Source organism: Apium graveolens, chromosome 2 (genome assembly GCF_009905375.1).
Source record: "Apium graveolens cultivar Ventura chromosome 2, ASM990537v1, whole genome shotgun sequence".
In the NCBI taxonomy this organism is placed as follows: Eukaryota; Viridiplantae; Streptophyta; class Magnoliopsida; order Apiales; family Apiaceae; genus Apium; species Apium graveolens.
In genome coordinates this window covers 312,149,510-312,163,305 of record NC_133648.1, presented here as the reverse complement: position 1 = coordinate 312,163,305, position 13,796 = coordinate 312,149,510, and the positions used below count along the sequence as shown (strand labels likewise).

General features: G+C 36.2%; 1 protein-coding gene across 1 annotated transcript; it reads left to right on the top strand.

Annotated features, from left to right (window-relative positions):
• The first annotated feature begins 11,663 nt into the window (after positions 1–11,663).
• On the top strand, positions 11,664–13,587 carry LOC141706393 (putative UPF0481 protein At3g02645). The gene has a single exon (XM_074509162.1). It carries the CDS (start codon positions 11,708–11,710, stop codon positions 13,430–13,432), a length of 1,725 nt encoding a protein of 574 aa, XP_074365263.1. The 5' UTR covers positions 11,664–11,707; the 3' UTR covers positions 13,433–13,587.
• The last annotated feature ends 209 nt before the right edge of the window (positions 13,588–13,796 follow it).

The window sequence follows — 13,796 nt, the reverse complement described above, 5'->3', positions numbered from 1 at the left end:
CTCTCAGATCAAAAAATCTTGACAAGTATTATAAAAAATATAAATAATTTATTTATATTGATTACATATATTTAAATTATATAAATTTATAAAAAGAATTTCCAATTATTTTTTTAAAATAGTACATACTGTTGTCGCGAATCACGGCTTAGTTAACCTGTAAATAAATAAAAACATAATATTAATTATAATATATATTTTACTAGATTTGAACCTTGAACAACCCGTGACCGTAGTTTGGATATTAATATATTAAATATTATTTAGTATTACATTTAACGGTTCTCGTAACTATCTAACTTAACGACTGTTATTTACGGTAGCCAACAACTCTACCAAGCAATAACTAACTGATCAACAACTGCTAAAATAGAAGGTGTTACACAAGTTATACAAAATCATTAAATTTAATAATATTTATTTTTATTTTGAGATATGGTCATTTTCTTGTATATTAAAATTTGATAGTATATAATATAACATAATTATAATATATGATTGTCAGGACTTGAACCTTAAACTTCTGATAATAGTTTAAAATATAAATAATAAAACTATAAGTGGTGTTACATGTATCTAAATAACTCACGAAATAGTTTCTAAAAGACATGTGATATGTTTTAATTAGTGCACTCATATTAACACACATATGAACCCTTACATTTATGAGAAAACAACTAATCACAAAACCATACCTTATGTTTTGAAAAAAATGGGATATTTTTTTTAGCTATAGAATTACTCTAAACTATGATATGTCGTTGAGGGAATTTGAACCTTGGAAGTAGCTTAGATATTAAAATAAAAAATATTATTTAGTATAAAAATTGTTGTTATTTAATGTATCAAACTGACCGACCACCAACAACCAACAATTACAAGGTGCACGCCTATGTTGTTCCTAAAATCAGCCCTGGGCTAGATTTATGGTCTATAGAGAGATTTAATGGGTTGTCAAGGAGAATTGGGCTTTGTGAATGGTAAAGTAGGGGTATTGGACCCCAAATGGATTAATATGGCGGGGGTATATGGGAGTCGGTTAGGCCCTGTCGAGAAGGGTATTAATAAGGGGCAATAAGGAGGGACATTTAGTGATTGGATAATACCCCAGGATCCCCATAATATACTAAGACACTGGGGTATTCAGGAAATAGTACTTAGCCGAGCTATTATGATAACAGTGAGAGGCCTGTATAAGTAGAGTTTTAGTTGGAAACGAACTCTGTAGTGGGTCAGGAAGAAGAATACGATTTCTAGTAATTTACAACTACTTATAAACAGATTTACTTGATATATGTGTGGAATATAGATATATATGATGAATAAATACAATAATTACATAGATAAATAAGGATTAGTGGTGTATTAGAAGTAGGACTCTATGGATTAAGCCTAAACCTAGTTGGATAAGGCTTGGAAGCTATTATGGGCTTTGTAAAAATGTGGTCAATCTTATTTGGAGGAATCCTAAAGTTATAGAACTACATATAGACTTGATTCCTATAAATAGGATATGTAGGTCATTCGCAAAAGTTGGACACTCGTTTTCTCTACCAAAACACACGGTGGAGCTCTCTCGAGACCAATTATGGGCGCCCCCCACGGATGAGTAGGAATTACTCAGCCCCCATGCTCGGAATCCTTGCAAATTCAGTCCATACGCAGCCACAAACATCTCCCGATTTGGCAGATCAGGCGTATTCAGCTTTTCACAATACGCCCGATTTCGGGCTAAATCTCCGCAATTCTTCCGTTATTCCAGCAACAACCTCCCCGAATGTTGTACCAAATTTCTCTCATAATATTTTTGGCGCTAGAAGGAGGTCATTGGTAATCTTTTAAGGGGAAAGATGATTACAAGCTCCGGCTAGAACGTACGTTGAAGAACAATGAAGGAGGCCTTGAAATTGAGCCCAATGAGGCCATTAAATGGAGATCTTATGGATAATATTATGTGGAGGTACAGGATAATCAATCTCCCACTAAAAGTAATTTGAAAAAAATATATGAAGAAACGGTGGTTAAAAGCATGGTTTATGGGGGAAAAGGTAAAAGGTGAATAGCCTCAACCGCATATTCTATTGCTCTAGTATGTAAATGTTTTGGCCTTGATTGGAAAAGGTCATTAATATTATGGTCGGAATATGGTCTTCAAGTGTTGATTCCATTCGAAGAGGATTGGAAATAGGTCCTAACCGGTGGCTGACGGGGAAACTAGGAAATTGCTCATAGCCCTGGATATGAAGAAGAAAGCGCTGGAGAGAGTCCTCCAAGAAATGTGCATTCTGATGATTGACCTGGGAAATGAAGAATGGTATAAATAACTTCAAGATATGGATGATTTCTACTGCTTGGAGAAAACTTTGGCCTAAATGAAAAGAAGTAAATGCAATATAGAGAGGCTATAGTCAAATGGACCTATGAGACAAATAGTGGAAACCCGATTTGGGGTTTCCCCTCTATACCAAATCCATGGTCAATAGCAATTCCCAAGTTAAATATTGGAAAATGAAGTCTTGGGGTGTACCGTGGTCCTGTTTCCCCTGTAATTGATGTTTATAACCCCGAAATTACTAAGGGTAAGAGCCCTATCTCAGAATATGGGAATAACATGGGATATTTTGACTAAGTAAAAGGCTAGTGGAATCATCATGATGGATTATAATGGGGAATATATGAAAATCATGGACATGGAAAACCTCGATACCGGTTCTCACATATGTGGTGGAACCCCAAAATGAATATTGGCAAATGTCGACGAGGGGTATGTGCGTTTTTATAGAATGTCAGACCACCTTATAGTCCAAAAATAAGAGAAAGTTTAGAATATGATGGAGTCATGGGAGAAGTTGCAGCCATAATGAACTATTGTATCCCCATTTTCCAGGGTTATAAAAGAATTCCATATTCCCCATTTCCATGATTATAGAGGAATCCCATATTCCCCTTCTCCAGGGTTATAAATGAATCTACATTGCCCAGCTTCTACAAAATAGGCATTACCCTCAAATATTATGGTATCTCTAATCCAGCATAATATTTCTATCACTTTAGCATGGAGATGAGGGTACATCAGGTGGAAGGAAATGCGAGGGGGTAAGCTGTTGGCTACAATCCTCGATGAGAAGGCCTAACAATGGTTTGAAAAGTTCCTCCTGGAGTCTATATCCCCATAGGGGCAGATGGAGGGCAGATGGAAAGGTTATTTGTGACGTGGTTTCAAGATCTTACAACGCTCCAATCACTATTGAATTCAATGGTAGACATCTAGATAAGGGGCAGACATGAGACATTAGGGAAGTGCATTTATCGGTTTAGCAAGACATGAGCAAATTTAAGGGAAGCCCCAATCTAGATAGGCCTATCTGGCATACCCCCAAATATTAGATTTGTGCATTTGGTAAAGAGACTCTTATAGTGAAAATTGGAGAATCTTAATCTGGAGATTTTATCTCTTAGGGGTTAAGGCCTATCAAAATATCTCTTCACCCGAACAAGGGGTTCAACCGAATAAGGTTTAACCATGCAGACAAAAGTCCCCATCAATAAGCCCAGGGTTTCTATTGGAGTATGTATTTACCATGGCTAGGCGTTCAACTAGACTTGGCATCCAACTATACCAGGGGTTCAACAAGCCAGGGGTATTGTAAAAACTGGAAAACCCCAAATTTATCCCGTACTTCAGCCTATAAGCGGAGTAATTAGGTGAGCCTGAACAGAAAAAGGGATGCAAACATATTATTTATGAGAATCAGAAAAAATCCAATGAAAAAGAGGTTGTGAACCCCCTAATTGATGGCCAATTCTATAATATTAATAAGCTCGAAAACTAGGCTTCTATGGAAAAGTGGTTTACCCGTACGAGGAACCCAAACAGAGGTTCCATGATGGCATGCTCCTGAAGGATAAGTTTCAGAAGCTAGAAACTTCCCATGATGGAGGAGTGCAAGCAGGAAAACCCCGGAGTGGAGGTTCCAAAGAATCCTAAGAAGAGGCTTCAACTGAATATGAGAGACCCCATTATGTGAGATGAAATAAGGGTCCTACAATCCTAAATCTCTTTCCCTATGAAATATGATTTTGAATATAATTAAAACCCCCGACCCAAGGGAGTACTGAAGCTGGAATAATATGGAAATGAAGGCATATAAGGCGTATATTGAGGCTATTATATTTTCTGATAAAGTCCAACAACTTTGAGAGCTCTTATACTGAAGATGATAGAAATGTCATTCTAGGATTTATGAGATGGTCGTGAAGGTTTTCCATGTCAAAAGGGGCTGAAGGCATGAAAAAACCTTGTAATAAGTTCATATAAAGGTTGGCTTATAGCAGAAGCTCCTGGAATAAAACTAGCTCAATTCATTATAATTTCTATCACGAATAGTTTTGATCATTATTATGACCATGATGATGATGTTGTTGGCCAAATGTCAGGTCTCCAACATGGGGGGTTCTTCTGCTATATTCCCTTCCAACATCATAGGCCAGAGCCTGGAGTGGTGGAAACCCATTAAAATGGGCTGAAAATAGAATATCATCTGGGATGGTCTTCAATCCTTATAAGCAAAAAAAGGTGGAAACAAATCAGGGGAAGCTTTTCCTAAAGAACTACTTCTGGCAGCCTTTCCCCTAAGGGATGGAAAAAATCTGAAATACCCCGGTAGGAGATGGAAGAAATTATAGAATATCCTGGTTGGGGATGGAAGAAATTTGGAATACCCCAGTAGGGAATGAAATAAATCTAAACACCCCGGTAGGGTATGGAAGAAATATGAAATACCCTGGTGGGGGATGGAAGAAATCTGAAATCCCCTGGTAAGGGATGAAATAAATCTGAAATACCTCGGTAGTAGATGGAAGAAATATAAAATACCTCGGTAGGGATGGAAGAAATATGGAATACCCCGGTAGGAAATTGAAGAAATATGAAATACCCCGGTAGGGGATGAAATAAATCTCAAATACCCCGATAGAAGGCCTATTTCAGGATATTAGTGAAAGTTGTTTACCCTGGTTAATGAATTTGTTGAGGTTGCTACAAGTTATGTAATAGATAATCTCATGGATGTCTATTCACGCTTCTCCTCCAAGAGAATGAGAATGCTTATAAGGTTCAATTTTTGGTCATGGATAAACTATCTCAAAGAGTCGGGGTAATGGATACCTTGCTACTTGGGCGTAGTCCAATTTCATGAAACCCCAGTGTCAGGCCCAAAATCTTCTATCAAAAAAATTTAATGAAGGCATATATGGTTTGCTAAAACAATGAAATCCTACATACATGAGGACAAGGGGTTCAACATATCTAGTTTCCCCTCATCAAGAGGCCTCCTAGATTTCTAACATTTGACCCCATAAAAAATACAATAATATTTATGAAATTATCAAGAAAAGGTTGTATGGTTTTTATGAGAAGGTGTATTAGAGTTAGTAGACGCTTCTCTTATGATACCTCTTATTTCTTACAATGAGCATACTCACGTAAGCTTAATTAGGGGTTCGAGGTGAAAGTTGGTCGAGCCCGTTTTAAGGTTCCTTTTGCATATAAATGGCTACAAGGAACCAGAGGGTGGTGGATGGTATGTTTCCCATGGTGGTTTCTTGAAAGTGATGAATTTTTAAGCAAATTAAAATTTTCAAGAAATGAATGGATCAGGGTAATGGGATTTTCACAAAACCTCTAATGGGGGCTGATTGCATGGGGTGAAAACCCCTAATGGAAATTGATTTTTTAGAAATTCATGGAATCTTGGTCAGGGATTATGAACAGATTGGATTTAGCTTTCATGGATTTCTCTAGATATGCTTTTGTGGATGAAATTGGTTTTCATGGATTTCTTGGAATTGGCTTACACACCACTGATTGGATTTGGCTTTCATGGATTGGCCTTTTCGCCATGGACCAGAACATATATGGTTTATATATGAACTGGAATGGATAATATATGGATTATATTGGAATGGATTTGGAAATCCCTAGGGATACTAGGGCTATATGGGTTTTTAACTTGGCTAGGGTTTAAATAAGGTTTGGAAAGCCGAAAATATGTAAAACCCGAGATGAAGTAGATTTACTTCAAACCTCCAAACCATGAGGGCCCAAAAGATTAGGTGAAAAACCTAAGGGTATATGGTTATTTCAAGACCCTATGAAAGCTAGGTATATGGATAACCTAGGCTGGGAACAAGTGTGGATTATACTTAAAAGGGATATTAGAAATGTATGGATTATACATGAATTTGAGAAGGATCCCAATTATTTAACCTACGTGATTCCCTTTGGGTGGTAAGGTTTAACTTATGCAAGATTATATATATATATATATATTATGGATGAGTTTGTATGGATACATAACTCCTGATTTAGGTTCATGTAGGTATGTGAACTCATTGGATAGATTCATATGAAAATATGTATCTCTGGATATGGTAGGTACCTTTTCCACAGGTGCATTTCGATCTCAGGGAAACTGAGCTAGTGTAAATCCTGTGAAGTCTTGCATAAATATGGTTGGAATTGGAGTGCAAGGACCATGCACAGGGAATAGGAACTTACAAGGATGATATAAGTTCAGGTTCCGGTGTGAACCTTGGAATTGGAATTGAATACAAGAGAAGGAAGATAGTCAACGAGTATAGAAGTAACCCTATCACTTTTATATTTCACATCAACCTTTAACTATTTGACCCTTTCATTTACATCTGGGAGGAAGAGACATCCAAAACTTTGGGAATTGGGCTTCAGCTGCCTTAAGGAACGAGAGCCAGAGCCAAATGAGGGTTTAGCCATTATCCATTAACCCCTCTTTTGGGATAGTGTGACTAGTTACTCTTGGGAAATCTATAGAGCATAGGCCTATAATATTAGAGTTACGGACAAGGGGTATCAATATCACCACCTTCCCCGCTGAACAAGTCCTCGTACTTTGTAATCAATGGCTAGCTATGGATTTCTTGGCATTTACCTTATGGTTGTGGGTTCTTTTAAATTTACATGTTGGATGTGGGTTTCTTGGCATTTACATGTTGGATGTGGGTTTCTTAACATTCAACCGTAGGCTATGGGACAGTTTGGCATATACCTACTAGATGCAGGTTCTTTGGCATTCACTTCTTGGTTGTAGATTCATTGGTATTATACCTATAATTGGATGGGTACGGATAAATAAATAAGTATGGATTCCTCAAAAGGCAAAGTTAGAGGTATGTCTTTCAATCCTTGAATTTACCCCTCAAAACAACTTTGTACAGAAATGTAAGTCTAATCTTAGAACTTCTTATAATTTTATGTGTTGGATATACATTGCATGATTATTGTTGATTATGTAGCTGGATATTTGATATTCTATGCATTATATTTTATGTGATTTACTTCTGTTCTTCATTTAGGGGGATACTAGTGCTTCGTGGTACGAATGCCCCGGGAAATTAAAACTGTGATAAAAAAGATTTAGGATTTAAGGCATTTAGAGGGTACGACATGGGAGATACTTACGTGTAACCTAAAAATTTCCTTACCTAGGAAGAACATGTAGTAGGATATTATACCTATCTAATTTTTTATTCAGGCTAACTATTTTGAAAGGCGAATATGCATAGAAGGATGGATAGTTAGACCCTAGATATGAGCATGGATTTCTATGTGTGCATGCCTGATTACCTAGTTGTTAATATAATATGGATTCTTACATGTGTATGCCTGATTATCTAGCTTGTGTTATAACGTGGTTTGAGAACTAGCAAGTAGCACGCCTTTTGTGATTAACAACATGACAGTATTTGCTAAGTTAGAATATATGCATGAACTCCGATAGGCATACCTTTGGATACAATAGCTGATGCGCTTCAAATGTGTATACATGCGAATGTATGGCATGAATTTAATGTTTTACGTGTACATATGTAAACATGTAATATGGGCTTATCATGAAACATGCTATACTCTAAGCTAGGTAATAAGTTATGGAGGCATTCACAATATCCATAGAAAGCAGGTTTTTTAACAGGTTTAATGTTTAGACCGTAGAAGAATGCATATGGGGGAAGGAAAACTGTTGGCTCGGGGGTATATCAACTCTTCAATATGCCACCACGAAAGGGCTAATATGATGAAAAATGGGCTTTTACCAATGGGACACCCTGGAAGAGGCTTAACTGTACGGATTTTCATGGATTAAACCCTGTTCTGCATTATAATGAGATAAGCCCTACTCTCATGCTTTTACATATTCATTATCATGCATGCTTTATGTGTACATATGGAAATTAGTTAATACCCTATATCTCTTATTTTGCCCTACATGTGGACATGTTTCTCTAAAATGCATATCGTATATTCTCAAGGAATAAAACTTACATGGGTTTACATGTGTGGGGTATTGTATTTTATATATTTCCTTACATTATGCATGGGGTTTCAAAAAAATTTCAAACTTGTTGACCAAAACTTTCAAGGAGATACCTAGGCACGTTATATTCCCCATAATGTAACCACTTGGAAGGACATAGAAACAATTGATGGGTTTCTCCATGGCCTTCCCTTGGTCTCTCATGCGGTTAACTCAAATAGCCCCATTGAACATGGGCAGGTCGGAAAAGTCCCATATCACATGGGCAGGATTTGAAACTCCCATATTACTTGGGTACGATTTGAAATTCCCATATAACATGGGCAGGATTTGATTCCCACAAACGCTAGGAATCAATGGAAAACTAAACAATATATTAAGAGGCCAGGTGAAGAAACCATGGAAGCCTCTGGAAATTATGGCTTTGTCTAGAAAAGTGTGTTCGTCAAGGTCCAGCTTGATTGTTGAAGCAGTAACGAATATGGATATTTATATTTATACAAAATTATTCACACTTTCATCTTCTTACTTGCATATTCATACTTGTATTATATATGCATGGGTTTCATGCGTTATGCATAAGAGCTGTTTAGCTCCTGCTACTAATCACTCTTTTTAAGTTATTTTGGCAACCCTGGATTATGGATATATGAAGCCTATTTAAAATAACGGGAGTTTCTGGGATTATTCATAAAGGATTATAACCTAAAGATCGACTTCACAAGGAAAAAGAATATCTTGGAAGGCTAATGCATGGCTTTTGGTAAAATGGCTATAAGCATATGATACAGCTAAAAAGGACAAACATCTTAGATTGGAACTGGCATGGGAATACGTGGTCTAAAGTATATTGAATGATATCATTTAAGGATTCAGATTGAGGTACATATGTTGAGGCATTGTGTTTCCTGTTTCCTATGCTGAGTTAGCTCATGTAAGCTTAGAAGCCAAATGTGGAAGTTATGTATTTCTCTTAGAAGGGCAAAGAATGATTAAACTCTGTGCTATATAGGTTCCTCTTGCATTCAATTGATGCGAGGAACCGGGGTAGTTGTTGTGCCTAAAATCAGTCTTGGCCGGATTTATGGCCCTTAGAGAGATTTAATGGGTTGTCAAGGAGAATTGGGCTTTGTGAATGGTAAAGTAAGGGTATTTGACTCAAATGGATTAATATGGTGGGGGTTTATGGGAGTTGGTTAGGGCCTGTCGAGAAGGGTATTAATAAGGGGAAATAAGGAGGGTCATTTAGTGACTGGCTAATATCCCAGGATCCACATAATATGATAAGATGTCGGGGTATTCAGGAAATAGTATTTAGTCGGGCTATTATGATAACAGTGAGAGACCTGTATAAGTAGAGTTTTAGTTGGAAATGGACTCTATAGCGGGTCAGGAAAAAGAATACGATTCCTAGTAATCTACAACTACTTATAAACGGATTTACTTGATATATGTATGGAATATGCTTATATATGATGAATAAATACAATTATTATATGGATAAATAAGGATTAGTGGTGTATTAGAAGTAGGACTCTTTGGATTAAGTCTAAACTTAGTTGGATAAGACTTGGAAGCTATTATGTGCTTAGTGAAAATGTGGTCAACCCTATTTGGTATAGACTTGATTCTTATAAATATAGGTAATGTAGGCCATTTGCAAAGGTTGGACACTCGTTTTCTCTACCAAAACACATCGTGGAGTTCTCGCGAGACCAATTCCGGGCGCCCCCCACGGCTAAGTGGAATTACTCCGCTACCATACTCGGAATCCATGCAAATTCAGTACAAACGCAACCACAAACACCTCCCGATTCTGGCAGATCGGACGTATTTAGCTTTTCATAATACGCCCAATTCCCGGGTTAAATTTCCGTGATTCTTCCGTTGTTTCAGCAACAACCTCCCCACATGTTGTATCAAATTCCTCTCACAACACCTTATAATTGTACCGAAAAATTGACAGACCGATTACCAACAATTAGAGGAAATAATAATATAATATAAATGGATAGATATATGATTTAAGGGGTCCAGTAACCTCTAATGTCATTCTTAAACCCGTTGATGCCTTCACTTTTTGCTGTTTTTCTATCTTGCATGTCAGTTGCCAGCGAAACGCAAGTACAATCTTTGTAGAATACACACATGTGAGTGACACGGACATGAGGATCACATTTCCGTCTTAACAAACTTCTAGCAATTCCTTGTCTGAGTCCCTGTCAATTCTCATAGAAGCTTAATAATTGTTTCCATAATGCACACATCTAAATTACAAATCTAGAAAATACGACTGTTACTAAATTATATGCCTAATCTAACTATTTTGTGTATACATCCGTTTATACAAATCTTGATGCATATACATCTCAGCAAGCTAGTTCATATGTTGAACTCAAGGATTCTTTCTTGCTAACACAAGTACCTTAGCAGTGTAGTTTTAAGTAGCATGGATTATGGCCATTAATGCAAGAAAAGAAGGTTAGTTATAATAGACATCTGCTAAAAATTAATATCTAAGAATTTTTGGGGCTTTATCTTCTCATACTGAGTTTTATATACTAAAAATTGATGTACTCTATCTTTTTTTAAAGTATTGCTTATTAATTTTAATATAAATTTTGAGAATAAGTGAAATCAAATTTATTAGAACGATAGAAACTAAATTCTTATTATTAAGGCTATTCAATCGCATTGTTTTTTAGATATATTTGCATGCTTGAAAATCAAGTTCAGTTATTGTAATGAAAAATAATTGAAAAAATTTAATGGAATTTAAGTTGGTATATAACTTGATTTATTTTGACAATGTAATGTTTGTATCTTCATGTTTATAGTTTTAAGATATCATTTAACTATGATACATGTTACCTAGTAAATTTATTTTAAAATCTTAAAATGTTAGATGTATAGTATATAACTGTTAGCATATTATATTTTAATATATTTGCTTAAAATTATTGAATCGTCTATAATATTTTAATATATTTGCTTATTTTACAAAAAAAAAATAGATAGATAATAAATTAAGAAGGTGACTGATTGCGATTTAACTAATTGTTGACCCAAGTTTTCTTTTTTTTGCCAACTATAAGACAGTTTCAAATATTTTACTTATTTCTTACAACCCGAATTGAAAACCTAAAATCCAAATGCCTCATCTTCTTATCTTTTGCACAATCTATACCATACATTCACATTCGTCTTTTTTTTTAATGTAGTTGAACACATGCACAATCCATGAACTCAATCAATTCAATTTTTTATATAAGCAGGTAGTAGCTCAAACTATTTAGTCCCAAGAGCCTCACTCTAAAATTTCTAAATCTCCTGCTGTTTTAATAATATTAAAAAAAATGTCGAATTCAGCATTTACTTCCGCTACCCAGACTGTTCACTCAAGCAACACCAGTACTTTCAATGAACATGGATGGCTAGTTCAAATTCGCAAAACTCTCGAGGAACAATTTGAAGAAGATAATAATGAAATCCCTGCTAGTATCTTTAGTGTTCCTCCGATACTCCTTCATACAAACCCCGATGCATATACTCCTCAACAAGTTGCATTAGGACCTTACCATCACTGGCGTCAAGAGCTTTACGAGATGGAAAGGTACAAAATCGCGGCTGCTAGAAAGACCATGAAGCATCTTGCATGCTTTAATAATTTCCAAGAAATTGTTGATCAAATTCATGTCATGGAGTCGAGGATTCGAGCTTGTTACCACAAGTACTTAAATCTTAACGGTGAAACTTTAGCATGGATGATGGCTATTGACGTGGCTTTCTTGCTTGAGTTTCTTGAAGTTTACGCAAGGAAAGACGGTAAGTTACTTAGTCGGGTTACATCAAGATTAACATCCAATCTTGTCGATGCTGCAGGTAGGAAGTCGGCTCATATTGCAATCCTTAGAGATATTTTGATGCTTGAGAATCAAATTCCTTTGTTTTTGCTAAGGAAAATGCTCGAATTTGAATTGGGATCCTTAGATGCAGCTGATGACATGTTGCTTTCGATGTTAAAGGGTTTATCAATTGAGCTATATCCATTCAAAACACCAGAAGAATTACCAAAGCTTCTTATCCAAGATTCTGCTCATGTTCTTGATTTCTTTTACCGCCTACTAATGCCAAAGGCCTTTCGATCATCACAAATTACTGATAACGATGCAGAAACTGCTGGCGAAAATATAAAGGACGAGGAAGAAATTATTGTTGACGAGGAATCTCACAGTAGAGTCATGGAGTTCTTTAATGTTATATGGAACATTGTGTCAAAGCTAAATATACATTCGGTACGTTTTCTCAAGGCAATACTATACTCTCAACCTTTGCAGTTGTTACTTAAGATGCCATGGCATATCATTAGTAAAATTCCGGTGCTTAAGATGTTTAAAGAACCTATCGAAAATATGTTCATGGGACAAGGTAAAGAAGATGTGAAGCCAGACAATGACAACGTTGTTCGCCCTCCATTAATCGAGGAACTTACAATCCCTTCTGTCACAACGTTGTCTAAATCCGGAGTACACTTTATCCCAACGGATGGTGGAATTCGCAGCATTCATTTCGATGTAAAAACACATACCTTAAGTCTCCCTAGAGTAAACCTTGATGTGAATACTGATATTATTGTGAGAAACATGGTGGCGTACGAGTCATGCAACGCAGAAGGCCCTTTGGTTTTTACTCGGTATCTGGAGTTTATGAAAGGTATCGTGGATACAGTGGACGACGCCAAGTTTCTTAGACAAAAGGGAATCATTTTGAATCGTTTAAAGAGTGACAAGGAGGTGGCACACTTTTGTAATGGGATGAGCAGGTCTGTCAAATTTACGAAGGTGCCGTATTTAGATAAGGTGGTGGAGGATGTGAACAAGTATTACAATGGGAGGTGGAAGGTTAAAGCTGAGAAATGTGTTAAGAGTTATGTATATGGTTCGTGGAAGATTCTTACAGTGCTGGCCTGTATTGTGCTCCTATGTTTGATGGCTGTACAATCTATCTGCACTGTTTATACTTGTCATCGCATGATTCACCAATACGCCAATCCTGGTAGTTCTGCTGCTGATTATCCGTGATCTTATAATTTGCTGTCTGCACTGTTTCTAGTTAGTACTTTCTGTAAAAACTAATATGTAGTGCTGTCTTATCGGTTTGGTAATATTTATGTTGTGTGTGTGTGTTTGTATGATATTTTAGCCCACTGCTTACTCCGTTTCAAATTAGTAGTTTGTTTAATTAGTTCATTAGTTGTGGATGAATAGGTTATGAATTAAATATAACATTCAAAATTATTCAAGATGCGTGAAATTTCTAATGTGACGACCAAAATGAGATGAAAATTATCGATCTCGAATTTGTAAACTAAATAAATTTTGTAGTTCAACTGAAAACTATATAACAGACAGTAAGCCATTAGTATATCTACTGGAGTTGGACAAG

Coding starts and splice junctions, on each gene's coding strand:
- LOC141706393 (XM_074509162.1), top strand. CDS start 11,708: ATGTCGAATTCAGCATTTACTTCCGCTACCCAGACTGTTCACTCAAGC.